General features: G+C 50.7%; 1 protein-coding gene across 6 annotated transcripts in view; it reads right to left on the reverse strand.

The window, feature by feature from the left end:
- The window catches only part of ECE1 (endothelin converting enzyme 1), a 139,494-nt gene that overhangs the window by 26,628 nt on the left and 100,425 nt on the right, over positions 1 to 12,441 (reverse strand). For all 6 annotated transcript variants that reach the window (XM_010593029.3, XM_023551945.2, XM_023551946.2 and 3 more), the window contains 4 exons: positions 11,328 to 11,449; positions 10,032 to 10,178; positions 8,707 to 8,772; positions 7,444 to 7,635 (listed from right to left, as the gene is read on the reverse strand). In XM_010593029.3, coding sequence (XP_010591331.1) covers positions 7,444 to 7,635; positions 8,707 to 8,772; positions 10,032 to 10,178; positions 11,328 to 11,449 — 527 coding nt within the window. The remainder of the gene's footprint in view (positions 1 to 7,443; positions 7,636 to 8,706; positions 8,773 to 10,031; positions 10,179 to 11,327; positions 11,450 to 12,441) is intronic.

Here is a 12,441-nt window from a genome sequence, read left to right on the forward strand (position 1 = left end):
TAATGGTCAAGTGTGTAGAATCTGGAGCCAAAGCGCGCAGGCTCACGTTCCAGCTCTCTCATCTACCAGCTGTGTAGCCCTGAGCAAGTTTATGGAACTGGCTAGTTCATGAACAGTTAACCACTGTGGCCTTGGTGTCTCATCTGTAAAATGGGGATCACCATCATTATCGTCATCATGTTGTTGTTGTTAAGTGTCATCAAGTTGATTCCGACTCATAGCGACCCTATGTACCACAGAACAAAACACTGCTGGTCCTGCACCTCCCCACAGTCATTGCTATGCTTGAGCTCATTGTTGCAGCCACTGTGCCAACCCATCTCGTTGAGGGTCTTCCTCTTTTTCATGGACTCTCTACTTTACCAAGCATGAAGTCCTTCTCTAGGGACTGGTCCCTCCTGATAACATGTCCAAAGCGTGAGACGAAGTCTTGGCATCCTTGCCTCTAAGGAGCATTCTCGCTGTACTTCTTCCAAGACAGATTTGTTCATTCTTCTGGCAGTCCATGGTATATTCAATACTCCTCATCAACACTACAATTCAAAGGCATCAATTCTTCTTCAGTCTTCCTTATTCACTGTCCAGCTGTCGCATGCATGTGAGGCGACTGAAAATACCATGGCTTGGGTCAGGTGCACCTTAGTCCTTAAAGGGACATCTTTGCTTTTTAACACTTTAAAGAGGTCTTTTGCAGCAGATTAGCCCAGCACAAAAAGTTGTTTGATTTCTTGGCTGCTGCTTCCATGGGCGTGGATTGTGGATCCAAGTAAAACGAAATCCTTGACAATTTCAATATTTTCTTGGCACCTGGATCCTGCGTCCAGTGCGCCACTGTCTGACCTCTGATTCTTGGGACTTGAGCCAGTGGCCTACCACCTGATCTGACAATTCTGGGATTTGCCAGCTTCTGCAGCCCTGTCTGTGGATCAGCCTATCGCAGCCTTGTGAGCCAGCAGCCTGTCATCTGGTCTGCCGATTTGGGTTCATCAGCCCCTGCAGCCAAATGGGTCAGGAGAAGCCTCCAGCCTAACTCCTGATCCACGGATTTGGGACTTGCCAGCCTCCACGACTGCATGAGCCATTTCCCTGAGATCCGGTCTGTGAACTCTACGAGACATTGAAGTGAACTACGGAACCCAAGGACAGGAGGAAGAGTACTGAGGGAGGAGGAGTAGTTGGTGTTAGAGATGATGGAGTGGGACAGCAGTTTGACAAAGTTGGACATTTGGGACATCTTTAACCTCTGCCTTATAGGAACCAGCTTTGTGCTGATCCTTATGAAAGAAATTATTCATCATCACAGAAGCCAGTATTAAGCCGGTTAATACTGTCTGCTCTGCTCAACATCATTCTGTAATATCAACTAGCTCATTTGTGATTGGTAAATTCAAGAAGGTGGTTCTTCCCAGGTAGAGGCATCTGGAATAGCAGGAGTAGAACGATAACCTCTGAAGGGAAGAGCCCTCATTTCAGCTAAAGCACACACAAGCACTCTGTCAGCTCTATTTTAAGAAAACTAACACTGAGCACCTGCGCCTGGGGGGCCCTCCCCAGAGACACACGCCCAGCTTTGCATAACTCTCAGCTTGGAGCAGGCTGCACTTCCTCCTCAGCCCACCTCCACGGCAGCCCCACCGCTCCGAGCTCCACCTCTAGCTGCAGGGTCTCAGCCTCCACGAGCCAGCATATCCATTTCCCAAGGGCGCCTCCAGCTACTCTGAGCTATTCCCCAAGGTTCCAATTGTTTTGTCCGTATTGTGCAGGGCTGATCTGAACCCTTGCTGAGAATCTGCATTTCTAACAAGTTCCCAGGAGATGCTAATGATGCTGGTTAGGGGCTAATTCCAAGACCCATTAGTACAGCCCAAACCATTCAGACTCGGACCCCCACAGGGTTTCCAAGGCTGTAAACCTTTACCGAAGCAAACTGCCACATCTTTCTCCCACAGAGCCACTGCTGGTTTTGAAACACCCACCTTTCGTTTAGCAGCCTAGTGCTTTACCCACTGTGCCACCAGGGCTCCTACTAGTAGAGCAGTGGTTCTCGAAATCCATTATACATAAGAATCACTTGGGGATCTCGTTAAAATGTAGATTCTGATTCAGTATATCAAGTGGAAAGGCAAATTTCCAGCTGTGGTTCGAACCGAATGAACTGAAACAAACCTGTTCAAAGCTCTGCTACAGTGATTATAAAACTACGTAGCTTTGGAATGGTCTGCTCTACCCGTATTCTCCCTATCGTTGATGTTATTAGTTCCTGGTGAGTTGATTCCGACTCATGGCGACCCCACATGTGCAGATTAGAACTGCTCTATAGGGTTTTCAAGGTTATGGCCTTTCAGAAGCTGATCACCTGGCCTGTCTCCCCAGGCACCTCTGGGTGGGTTTGAATCGCCAATCTTTTGGCTAGTAGTCAAGTGTTTAACCATTTGTGCCATCCAGGGACCTATATGTCCCCCATATGCCCTGTTATTTTTCATGTGCAAGGGTTTTTTGGGCTCCATATACTGTGTTACAGTAAAAGTGCCTGTACGTGCCAATCTCTTGGAATGCTATGTGTCATTCAGCAAGCACTCAATCAATGTCAGCTGTTGCAATTATTGTGCAAGGTCTCCTGCGAGTGGCCTTGGTCCTATTCAATTCCAAACTCTATTCTTGTTCCCTTGAAAAATGGGAAAAATGCAAGACAGATTAAGAAAGTGACAGATGCATTACAAATGGCCTTCACCTGGCAAGCTCAATCAGTAGCCTCAGCCCAATCAATAATCACCCTTAGTGAGACAGGCAGCCATAAACCCCTCAACTTAATAGCCACTGACATGCAAATGAGCTCAGAGGACTTTCTGGAGACCATGCAGTTAAACGGTGACTGTGCAGGCCTAAAACGGAGGCTCACTTGGCTCTCTGGGCTTTTGGGCAGCTTAGCAGTAAGGAAACAAGAACTTCCAAGGACAGGGTGAGACTGAAGGGGCCAGTGCTGAGGGCAGTGGTGTTGTGTGCTGGTATATGCTTAGCAACTGGCTCTCCAAGGGGAATACAGGATTTGCAGCATTCTCTCTCTAAGGTGAATACACGACCCATTGCAAACTAGCCATGAAATGTCACTAACGCAGAGTTGGGAAGAGAGATGCACAGTCAGCTCTAAGCCGGTGGGCCCCAGCACATGCCTGTCCACAAGGCAGCGAGATGGCTAGGAAGCGCCCCGGACTTGAAAAGAGGACCTGGAGCAGAGTTCTCTCCTTGAACCAGCTCTGGGACCTGGAGCCATTTTCTACCTTCTCTCAAAAGCGAGGACAGCAATCCTCCCGCCCAGAGTTGGCTATTCTCTATGCCTCACTTGGGGATGGCTGTGCGGTAAACTTGAGTTTCCTTTCTCCCTTGTCTTTTCAGCTTTCTCTTCCTGGAAGGAGACCCTCAGGCAGGCCATCTCTAGGGGACTCCTTAACATTTTCTGTGGCTCTAAAACTCAGACGTGTACCTGTGAGGTCTTCAAATAGGGTTGAGCAATTGGAGCCGCTGGCGAAGCCCCTGGGAAAATCGCTATGTTTACAGAATGTCATTGATTACACTCTTCACAGGAGCCTCATACACTGCAGGCAACTGGAATTCTTTGATGAAAGTTCAGATAACAGATGCTGATAAACCCCTATATACTTAATAGGGAGAGCGGGTGTTCTGTGCTGGTAAATTCCCACCACTCTGAGATACGGAGATGTATGCTGAACATTAGGATTTTTCACGTTTTCAATCCTCACTGCTTTGGCCAACTCTAAACACTTGTGCCTAAGTCCTTCTCTGTGGACACTGGAGAGACTGTTGTTTTAATTGACTCAAATGTTCCACTGTGACTCAAACCCTCAGAGGCACACTGATGAGCTCTATTTTCCATGTCCGAAGAGCCGGCTCCCGCTGCTTGCAGACCGGCGACTGAAGTAGGCTGGAAAGGCTCACACTCGAAGGGGGAGAGACAAGGAGAATGCTTTGGGTTTCATCTCAGCTGGAGAAAAGAGGTCAGAGGATGGGGCTCATTCCCAAAGAGCCTTTGGTGTGGAAGGTTTTCAGAGAAGAATGGAAAGTTCTCAGGCCCCTAGAGAGAGGCAACGGAAGGATGTCTGGTCCATGGCTCTGAATTCAGTCTTTGCTGGGGGGTAGTCTGGAACTGCTCTGTACTCTGGCAGGGTTAGCCTGGAACCTCATCTTGAAGGTTGGAGTGCCTTTTGGAAAGAAAACTAAATTTCCAGGTATCAGAGATCAACAAGGCATTCTCTGTTCCATGGTGGGATGAATCAAATTGGTTTAGTGCTGGGGAGCTGGACTGGCATCACCAATAACCAAGGAATAGCCACAATGGCTACACTAATATGTTAGGTTTGTATGTTCCATGTCAGTTTACAAGATGAAATCTCCTTTGCCTCGTTTCATCCCCTTGCAATGCCATGGGCAGGCCAGGCAAAGAGAGTCTTACCCAGGACACCAGGCTTCCAGGGGTTCATGCCCATTGTGGCTGAGTTCATTCCGACTCATAGCAACCCTCTAGGGCAGAGTAGAGCTGCCCCATAGGGTTTCCAAGGCTGTAAATCTTTACGGAGACAGACTGCCACATCTTTCTGTGGAGTGGCTGGTGGGTTTGAACCTCTAGCCTTTTGGTTAGCAGTCGAGCACTTAACCACTGCACCACCAGGGCTCCTCCAGGGTCCATGGACTTCTTTAAATGTTAGACATGTTGTTTTATATGTTTGTTGCTGTTGTTGTGTTAGATGCCATCGAGTTGGTTCTGATTCATAGTGACCCTATGTACAACAGAATGAGACACTGCCTGGTCCTGCGTCATCCTCACAATTATTGCTATGTGTGAGCCCATTGTTGCAGCCACTGTGTCAATTCATCTTGTTGAGGGTCTTCCTCTTTTTCGCTGACCTTCTGCGTTACCAAGCATGATGTCCTTCTCCAGAGACTGGTCCCTCCTGATAACATGTCCAAAGTACATATGCCTATTTCTTATGAGAGACATTCCATGGATTTCTACCTGTTCTCAAAGGACTCGGATTTAACAAACGTTAAGAATCACTAATCCTTTTGAGGCAAGGGCTGCATCTCATTTATCTGTGTCCTGGCACACGGCAGGTGTTTAAGTGCCTGGATGAGTAAAGCCCCATTTTACAAGGAAGGAAACCAAGGCTCAGACCAAGAAAAACCAAACCTGTTACTGTCGAGTGGATTCTGACTTATAGTGACCCTATAGGACAGAGTAGAACTGCCCCATAGGGTTTTTGAGGAGCACCTTGTGGATTCGAACTGCTGACCTTGTGGGTAGCATCCATAGCTCTTAACCAATACACCACCAGGGTTTCTCCAAGGCTCCAAGAGGTGGGTAATGTGTTTTGCCCAAGGCCATGCGGCTAGCAGCAGAGCTGTCTTCTGACTCCAAGCCCAGTGCTCCCATCACCCCAGGCTGCTGCCTCTACCAAAGTCCTCCCTACCCTGGGAGTTGTGCAGCTGGGAAGCAGGGAAGTTCTTTCCTTCTTTCTTTGAAGAACACAGCCAAAGCAACGGTGATGAGATGCCTGGGGGTACAATCCAGTAGGCTCTCTGGGATCCATATGCTCAGGGCTACAGTGTCTTGTTTGCCACTCTTGGGACAGACAGACAGCATCATGGTCACTGCTGGGGGCTGTTGAGGGGCTGCTGGGGCCCCTCTTGGGCTGAGAACTGGGTAGCTGAAGTGAACCAAATTACTGCTGCACAAACAGTATCTCCCTCGACCCTCTGGCCTCAGAGCAGAAAAACAGTGCAGATGGTGCCAACACAGGCTGCTGATCTCCATAGCAACCCACTCAGCACCACTCACCCTGATGCCAACTTCCCTGGGGACCCAAAGGGCAGCTGGCACCCAGCAGGAAGCCCGGTTCTCTTGCCCTTATCCCCAGGCTCTTCCTCTGCCTGGGATGCCCACCCACCATTGGACTCTCCTTCCCTAACTTCTCCTGACCCCCAGCTCCCCATGCCCTGCTTCTTTTTCTCAACACACCTAAGCAGTGAGACTGCTGTTTCCTAGATGCTGTCTCCCAACAGCCTGGAAACACAGAAGCCGAGTCTTGCGCTTGTATCTCCCAACGGGGCCCCTACACAGTCATCTGACGGAGGAATAGAGGAAGAAAAAAGAGTAGGGGTCTAGTTCTTCCTGAAAGGGGCAGCACATAAGCCAAACTCTAACACATGGGCAGAATTCAGCTGGTCGGAAAGAAGAGAGAAGACATTGGTGGTAGAGGCCCAGCACACAAGTGACCTAGACAGCTGCCTCAGGGGAAGGAGCAAGGCTTAGCTTGCATCTTGGGTGATGGCAGGAAGACCCCAAAGCCAGAGAGTAGAGGCATGCCTGCTGATTCCCCTGTGATCCTGGGACCAGCCCAGGACAAGGCTGGATGCCAACATCTGAAGAACTGGAAAGAAGGAACTGGAAGGCAATCAACTCACGGACCTCAAGCCCCCAGCAGCCACCAGGGGGCAGCCTTTGGCAGATGCTCAGTGAGCCCAGAGAGAGCCTGACACAGACTCCCCATTATACCTCCAGGACAATTCCAGGGGAGGTGGTTAAGAGCAGCATTTCAGAGAACCAAGTCTGAGTTCAATTCCCAACTTAGGAGCCTTGAGGCCTTGAGCACTTCACTTAACCTCCTAGCCTGGAAAAGAGAGATGACAGAATCCGCACCTTACATTTATTAAACACTGTACACGCTGGTGGCATAATGGTTAAGTGCTATGGCTGTTAACCAAAAGGTTGGCAGTTCGACTCCACCAGGCACTCCTTGGAAACCCTGTGGAGAGGTTCTACTCTGTCCTATAGGGTCGCTATGAGTCAGAATTGAGTTGATGGCAATCGGTTTGGTTTGGTTTTGGTTTACTGTACACCAGGCTTGATGAGCTTGGTGCTTGAGAGATCGGAAATGGTCACAGAGTCTGCCCGGGGAAATGCCATGTGACGGGAAAGCAGGCTGGCCTAGGGGAAGAGACTAGCTCCAGGGTCACTTACTAGCTGTGTAACCTTTGGCAGATAACTTAGATAACTTTACCTTAGTTTTTCTATCTGTGAATCGGGGATAGCAACCATCCCTACTTCCCAGAGTTGTTTCAAGGATTTGATAAACCAAAACCCATTGCCATCAAGTCAATTCTGACTCATGGCGACCCCAAGTATGTCAGAGTAGAACTGCACTCCATGGCTTTTCAATGGCTACAATCTTTCAGAAGGGGATTTCCAGGCCTTTCTTCCGTGGTGTACCACTGGGTAAATTTGAACCGCCAACCAGTAGCCAAGAATAAACTGTACCACGCAAGGACCTGACTTGATGAACAACTGGGTGTGACAGCCCCCAGCCCAGCACCCTATGTCCTGAAGCCCAGCGGCAGTCCCAGCCTCTGTGGCAGCCGTGCTCAAGGTACCTGTAGCTGGGCGGCCGTTACTTTGTGGTAGATGAGTTCCTCGTCCCGGCGCTTCTCCTGGGGGATGGTGATGTTGGCCAGTGCTGTCTCAAAGGCCAGGATCTGCTGCATCTGCGGCCGGATTCTGTCCTCATCCCCCCCGCCCAGCAGCTTCCCCAGCTGGACCATGTAGTTCAGGTATCCGGTCAGCACCTGTGGGACCCAGCACCCCCAAACCATCAGTAGCTGCCACCTGCTGCTGCCCAGCACAGGGAGGGAGCCCAGGAAACCTGCTTGGGAAAAAATGCTTTTGGCACTTCACCTTCTCACTGACTCCCTAACCCACGGGATAAACCTAAAGGCCTTCCTTCTCGCAGCCCCCAGGTCCCACGCAGGTTGGTCTCTGTGGTGCCAGCTCACATGGCCTCCCTGTCACAGATTCCAGGAAAGCCAGCAACAGGGCGGGCCATCTCTCAGTTCCTGGAACACAACAAGCCTTTTCTGAACTGTCCTCTGCCACTGTGCCCCAGATCTGAATTCAGCCCTGTGTTAAACTCTCTCAGCTCACCTTTCACTTAGCACAATTTGTAATCACACCTTTAACTGCGTGGTTAGTTAGCTAATGTCTGTCTCGCCTACTAGACTTTCTGCTCCGTGGGGCAGGGACCATGTGGACCTTGTTCATCACTATGTCAGCACTTAGTAGGCTTGCTCAACACTAGTGGGTCGAATAAATGAATGGATGGATGATCAACCTTAGGCAAGGTCCCCCGGGGGCATCATGAGATGCAGACCGGGGGAGGGAAAGGTGTGGGCTTTGGAGGGAGTGGGTGTGGATGAGAATCTCAGCCCCACCACTTTCTGGCTATGTGACCTTGGTGTCTCTGAGCCTTATTCCTTCCTCTGTAAAAGACAAGGTCAAAATCATAACCATTTGACAGAAAAGGCTAATGAAGCTCAGAGAAGTGAAACTTCTGCAGGGTAACTGGGAGGGTTAGAGGTGACATATATAAAAGGTCTAGCACCCACGCATGGTGGTGGCTGTTTTTGCAGCCTCTCTTTATATTGGGGAAAAATGTTATCTGTCCCTGGCCTTTTGTGCCCATGCTGCCTGAATGGGACACAGCCAGCCTGGGAGGATCCCTACCCTCCCAGGTACTGCCTGTTGCCCATCAGGGGACACCTCTGTGCTCCTCCTTCAAAGACCTCGGAAGGTATCGTGGGGGTGGGCACTGAAGGGGGTGGGCTGGGCTCGGGAGCTGCTCTCTGAGGAGGCACACCCACCTTCTCGTTTTCGGTTTTGTTCAGGTAATAGTCTCTTGAGGGTAAGCCCAGGCCTGACTGGTCCACCTGGAGAGAAAGGCTGGAATGAGAGGGAATCCCGGGAGCACACGCACACATTCTGCAAAACCTCCACCCACACCGGGTAATGGCAGGCGTGCAGTGTCAGAGAACCCGCCTGGAATCCAGCAAGAGCGCAAGCTGGTAGCTGGGGTCACGTGTGGGGCGGGCCTCCTGGGGATGGGACAGGCATACTTGGAGCTGCATTCCTGCCCATACATTTGGTCAGCTGCAGGGATCCTGGGCCCTTCTGAACCACTGGACAGAGCCACCCTCCTCCTTAAATGCCTTCTAGCCTTGGCACAGCACCTCCATCTCACCAAACACCTCCCAAAGATGGTGCACTGGTTAAGAGCCACTCAAGCTCTGTAATCTCGGTCAAGTTACTTAGCCTTTCTGATCCTTGGGTTCCTTATCTGGAGAATAGGGGAATAATACCTAACCTTCAGAGCTGGAATGAGGAGCCAAGGAGATACTGCTGGTAAAAGGCTTGTACCAGGTGGTAAGTGAGTCAATTCCCAGTAGCGTGTATTTGAGCGCTAGGGGGCCCCTGGGGGTAGGTGTTATTACAGCTCTTTTGACGACATGGAAAGTGCAGCTCAGAGAGGTTGAGGCATTTGCCAAGGCCACACAGTGAATGAGTGGCACAGATGGGCTGAGAGCTCAGCATTCATGACCCCCAGCCTGAGTTTCTCACTTCTGCATTTGGGGTGGGGCAGACCAGTGCTGGGCTCCCCTGGGAGTGCTGGTCCTCTGGGACAGGCTTGGTAGGAAGAGATGGACTCAAAACCATGCCAAGCATAGCAACAAAGGCCAGAGGGCTGAGGTGAGGGGATCATGAGGTGTCTCTAACCATGTCCAGGAGCTGGCATCATTCCTGGGACCCACAGTGATCCATCAGAACCCTGAAGACACCTGTGGCTTCCTTTCATAACTTCTTAGTTATAAAAATCTCATGGCTGGGAGCTTCCAGAAACAGCCCAGGCTCAGAAACCCAGAAGCCTGCCACCCAGAACAAGCCTTCCCCAAACTCAAAACCAAGCCCATTGCCATCAAGTCAATTCTGACTCATAGCAACCCCATAGGACAGAGTAGAAAGAACTGCCTCATAGAGTTTCTAAGGAGCATCTGGTAGATTTGAACTGCTGACCTTTTGGTTAGCAGCCGTAGCACTTAACCACTATACCACCAGGGTTTCTCCAGCCCTAGTGCTTGCTAAACTCCAAATGGGCCATGGGGTCATACCCTCTGTTCCCAGGCCAGCTCACCTGGATCACGTTGCTGTTGGAGTTCTTGGAGTCAGCACTGACATAGACAGAGAAGAAGGGAGAGGTGCGGTAGTGGGCAGTGACCACCTGCAGAGTGTCCTGGAAGTTGTCCTTGTCCCAGGGACCTGTGATGTTCCAGCCCCCAAGCTGTGGGGAAGGGGAGGGAATGGGGAGGCAATGAGGTGGGGGAGGCCTCAGAGACTCAAGTGCGAATTCTGGCTTTGGAGCTGACTTGCCATCTGACCTCTCAGGGTTTCAGGAGCCTCAGGAGTAACAAGAGGGATAATCTTCATTACGGGTTTCTAACCAGAGAGCCAGGGATCCCTGGGTGGGGAGCAAAGACTTACCCTAGACAAGTGAACCATGAATCTATGTGGTGGCTGCTCCCCATGGGTGCGGGGCTGGGGACATGGATGGGAAGGAGACTTCCCCTGTAAACTGTTCACTTTTTGAATATTGAACTGCAATAGTACCTATTAAAACATAGATACAAAATTCTGCCTATAGAAAAAAAAAGACTCCATATTTTCAAAAAGGTTGACCAGCTTTAGTGTGCTCTAGTTCCCCTCAGCCCTCCGTCATGCCACCAGTCTCTCACTGGCATACTGGCACGTGGGAGCCTGTGCCAGAAAAGAGGGACGGGTACAGCCCCAGGGCCTGCAGCTACCAACCCCTGTACAATACGTGCTTTGAGTTGAGCTAGGAAGCAGGCCCTCAAGACAGCACTGGGCAGCTGGACTCCTGCCTGTGCCAGGACGCCTGGCAGCCTCCTGCAGCACCCCCTTGGAATCTGCTCACAGCTAGCTGGGAGGTGCCCAGGAGAAAGACTTCTTCCCCTGCTCAGGAGGAAGGAGAGGCCTCCAGGTCAGTGGGTCACTCCTCCAGGGAGGGCTCTCTGCCTGGTCCAAGACTCTGCCTGTCTTTCTGGAACACCCACACACATCCCTCCAACACACATAAACGCACCCTAGAGGAAAGGGAAGCAGCAGCTCAAAGGAACATTTCCTTTGTAAATATGGCCCCTGTCCCACACACAGATGCACAGAGAGACACATACATAGGACAGACAGCCGCAACAGACGCTGACATACATCCCCATCCAAATACACATACAGACATTCTCACCTACACAGAAATACACAAACACACACACACAACCCCAACACATCAGCAGATAGGCCCCCCAGCTACAGTCCAGCTGGGTGTGAGTTGGCTGGGCCCCGGTAGTACCTGACAGCTGGGGCGGAAGTAAGAAGGGCCGGCAAGTGGCTGGGCAAGAGGAGACTGGGGACTCACCTTTTCAATCAGTTCCATCAGGGGCTTGGCCTTGAGCTCCTCGATCCTGGTTTCGTTCATACACGCACGGTAGTATACTTGGGCCTTCCTCTCTGCCTCACTCACGCTGGCTGTGGAATTCTCTGGAACAAGAAGAAACAGCAAGTTTGCCAGTCTTCCTCATTTGCCCGCAGGATGGCCTTGGGTGAGGTCTTCTTCTCAGAGCCTCATTGTATTCGGCTGTAAAACAGAGTACGGCTCCTGCCTGTCAAGAACTCGGTCACGGTGTGTAACTGAATGCCCCTGGGCAGAGCTTGGCAAACTGGAGGTACTTCCTAATTTTATTGCTGTTTTGTTGCTAGCTGCCCTTAAGTTGGCCTCCAACTCATGGTGACTCCACGTACAATGAAACAAAACACTGCTGGGTCCTGTGCCAATCTCATGATCAGTTGTGGATCAGACTGTTATGATCCATACAGTTTTCCTTGACTGATTTTCAAAAGCAGATCACCAGGCCTTTCTTCCTTGTCTATCTCAGTCTGGAAGTTCTGCTGAAACCTGTTTAGCATCACAGTAATGCACAAGCCTCCACTGACAGACATGTGATGGCTAAGCATTAGGTCTATTGGCTGGGAATCGAACCTGTGTCTCCTGTATGGAAGACAAGAATTCTACCACTGAACCACCACTGCCCTCTCCCTAATCTTAGCTGACCGCAAATAAGAAGAGTCTACTACTTTTCTAACCATCGGTCAGGTTCACAGGTGTGTCCCTCAGTTGGCAGAATGGGCCCACCCAGCAGTAGGACTGTCTGCTCCCCCCGATGGACAACACTTGACACAAACACCCCGCCTGGGGCATGGAATAGAGACCTCTCTTGGTTTTCACGACCCAGATTACCTTCCCTCTGTCACGAAGACTGGAGTCGGATGGAAGCTTTAAAGGCCTCATCCATTATGAATTTACTTGCTGTATCCTCCTCAGAGGGGCTGGGCACGTTCATCAGATTTTCGTGACTCCGAGGCCCGTTCTCCAGTCCCTTTCCTGCCCGGCAAACAGCGTCCCAATCCTCAGTGTGGATTCTCAGACCTTACACTTAGACCCCAGCAGACTCTGTTCGCCTTCTCCCTGGTCC

This window comes from Loxodonta africana, chromosome 3 (assembly GCF_030014295.1).
Source record: "Loxodonta africana isolate mLoxAfr1 chromosome 3, mLoxAfr1.hap2, whole genome shotgun sequence".
Classification (NCBI taxonomy): Eukaryota; Metazoa; Chordata; class Mammalia; order Proboscidea; family Elephantidae; genus Loxodonta; species Loxodonta africana.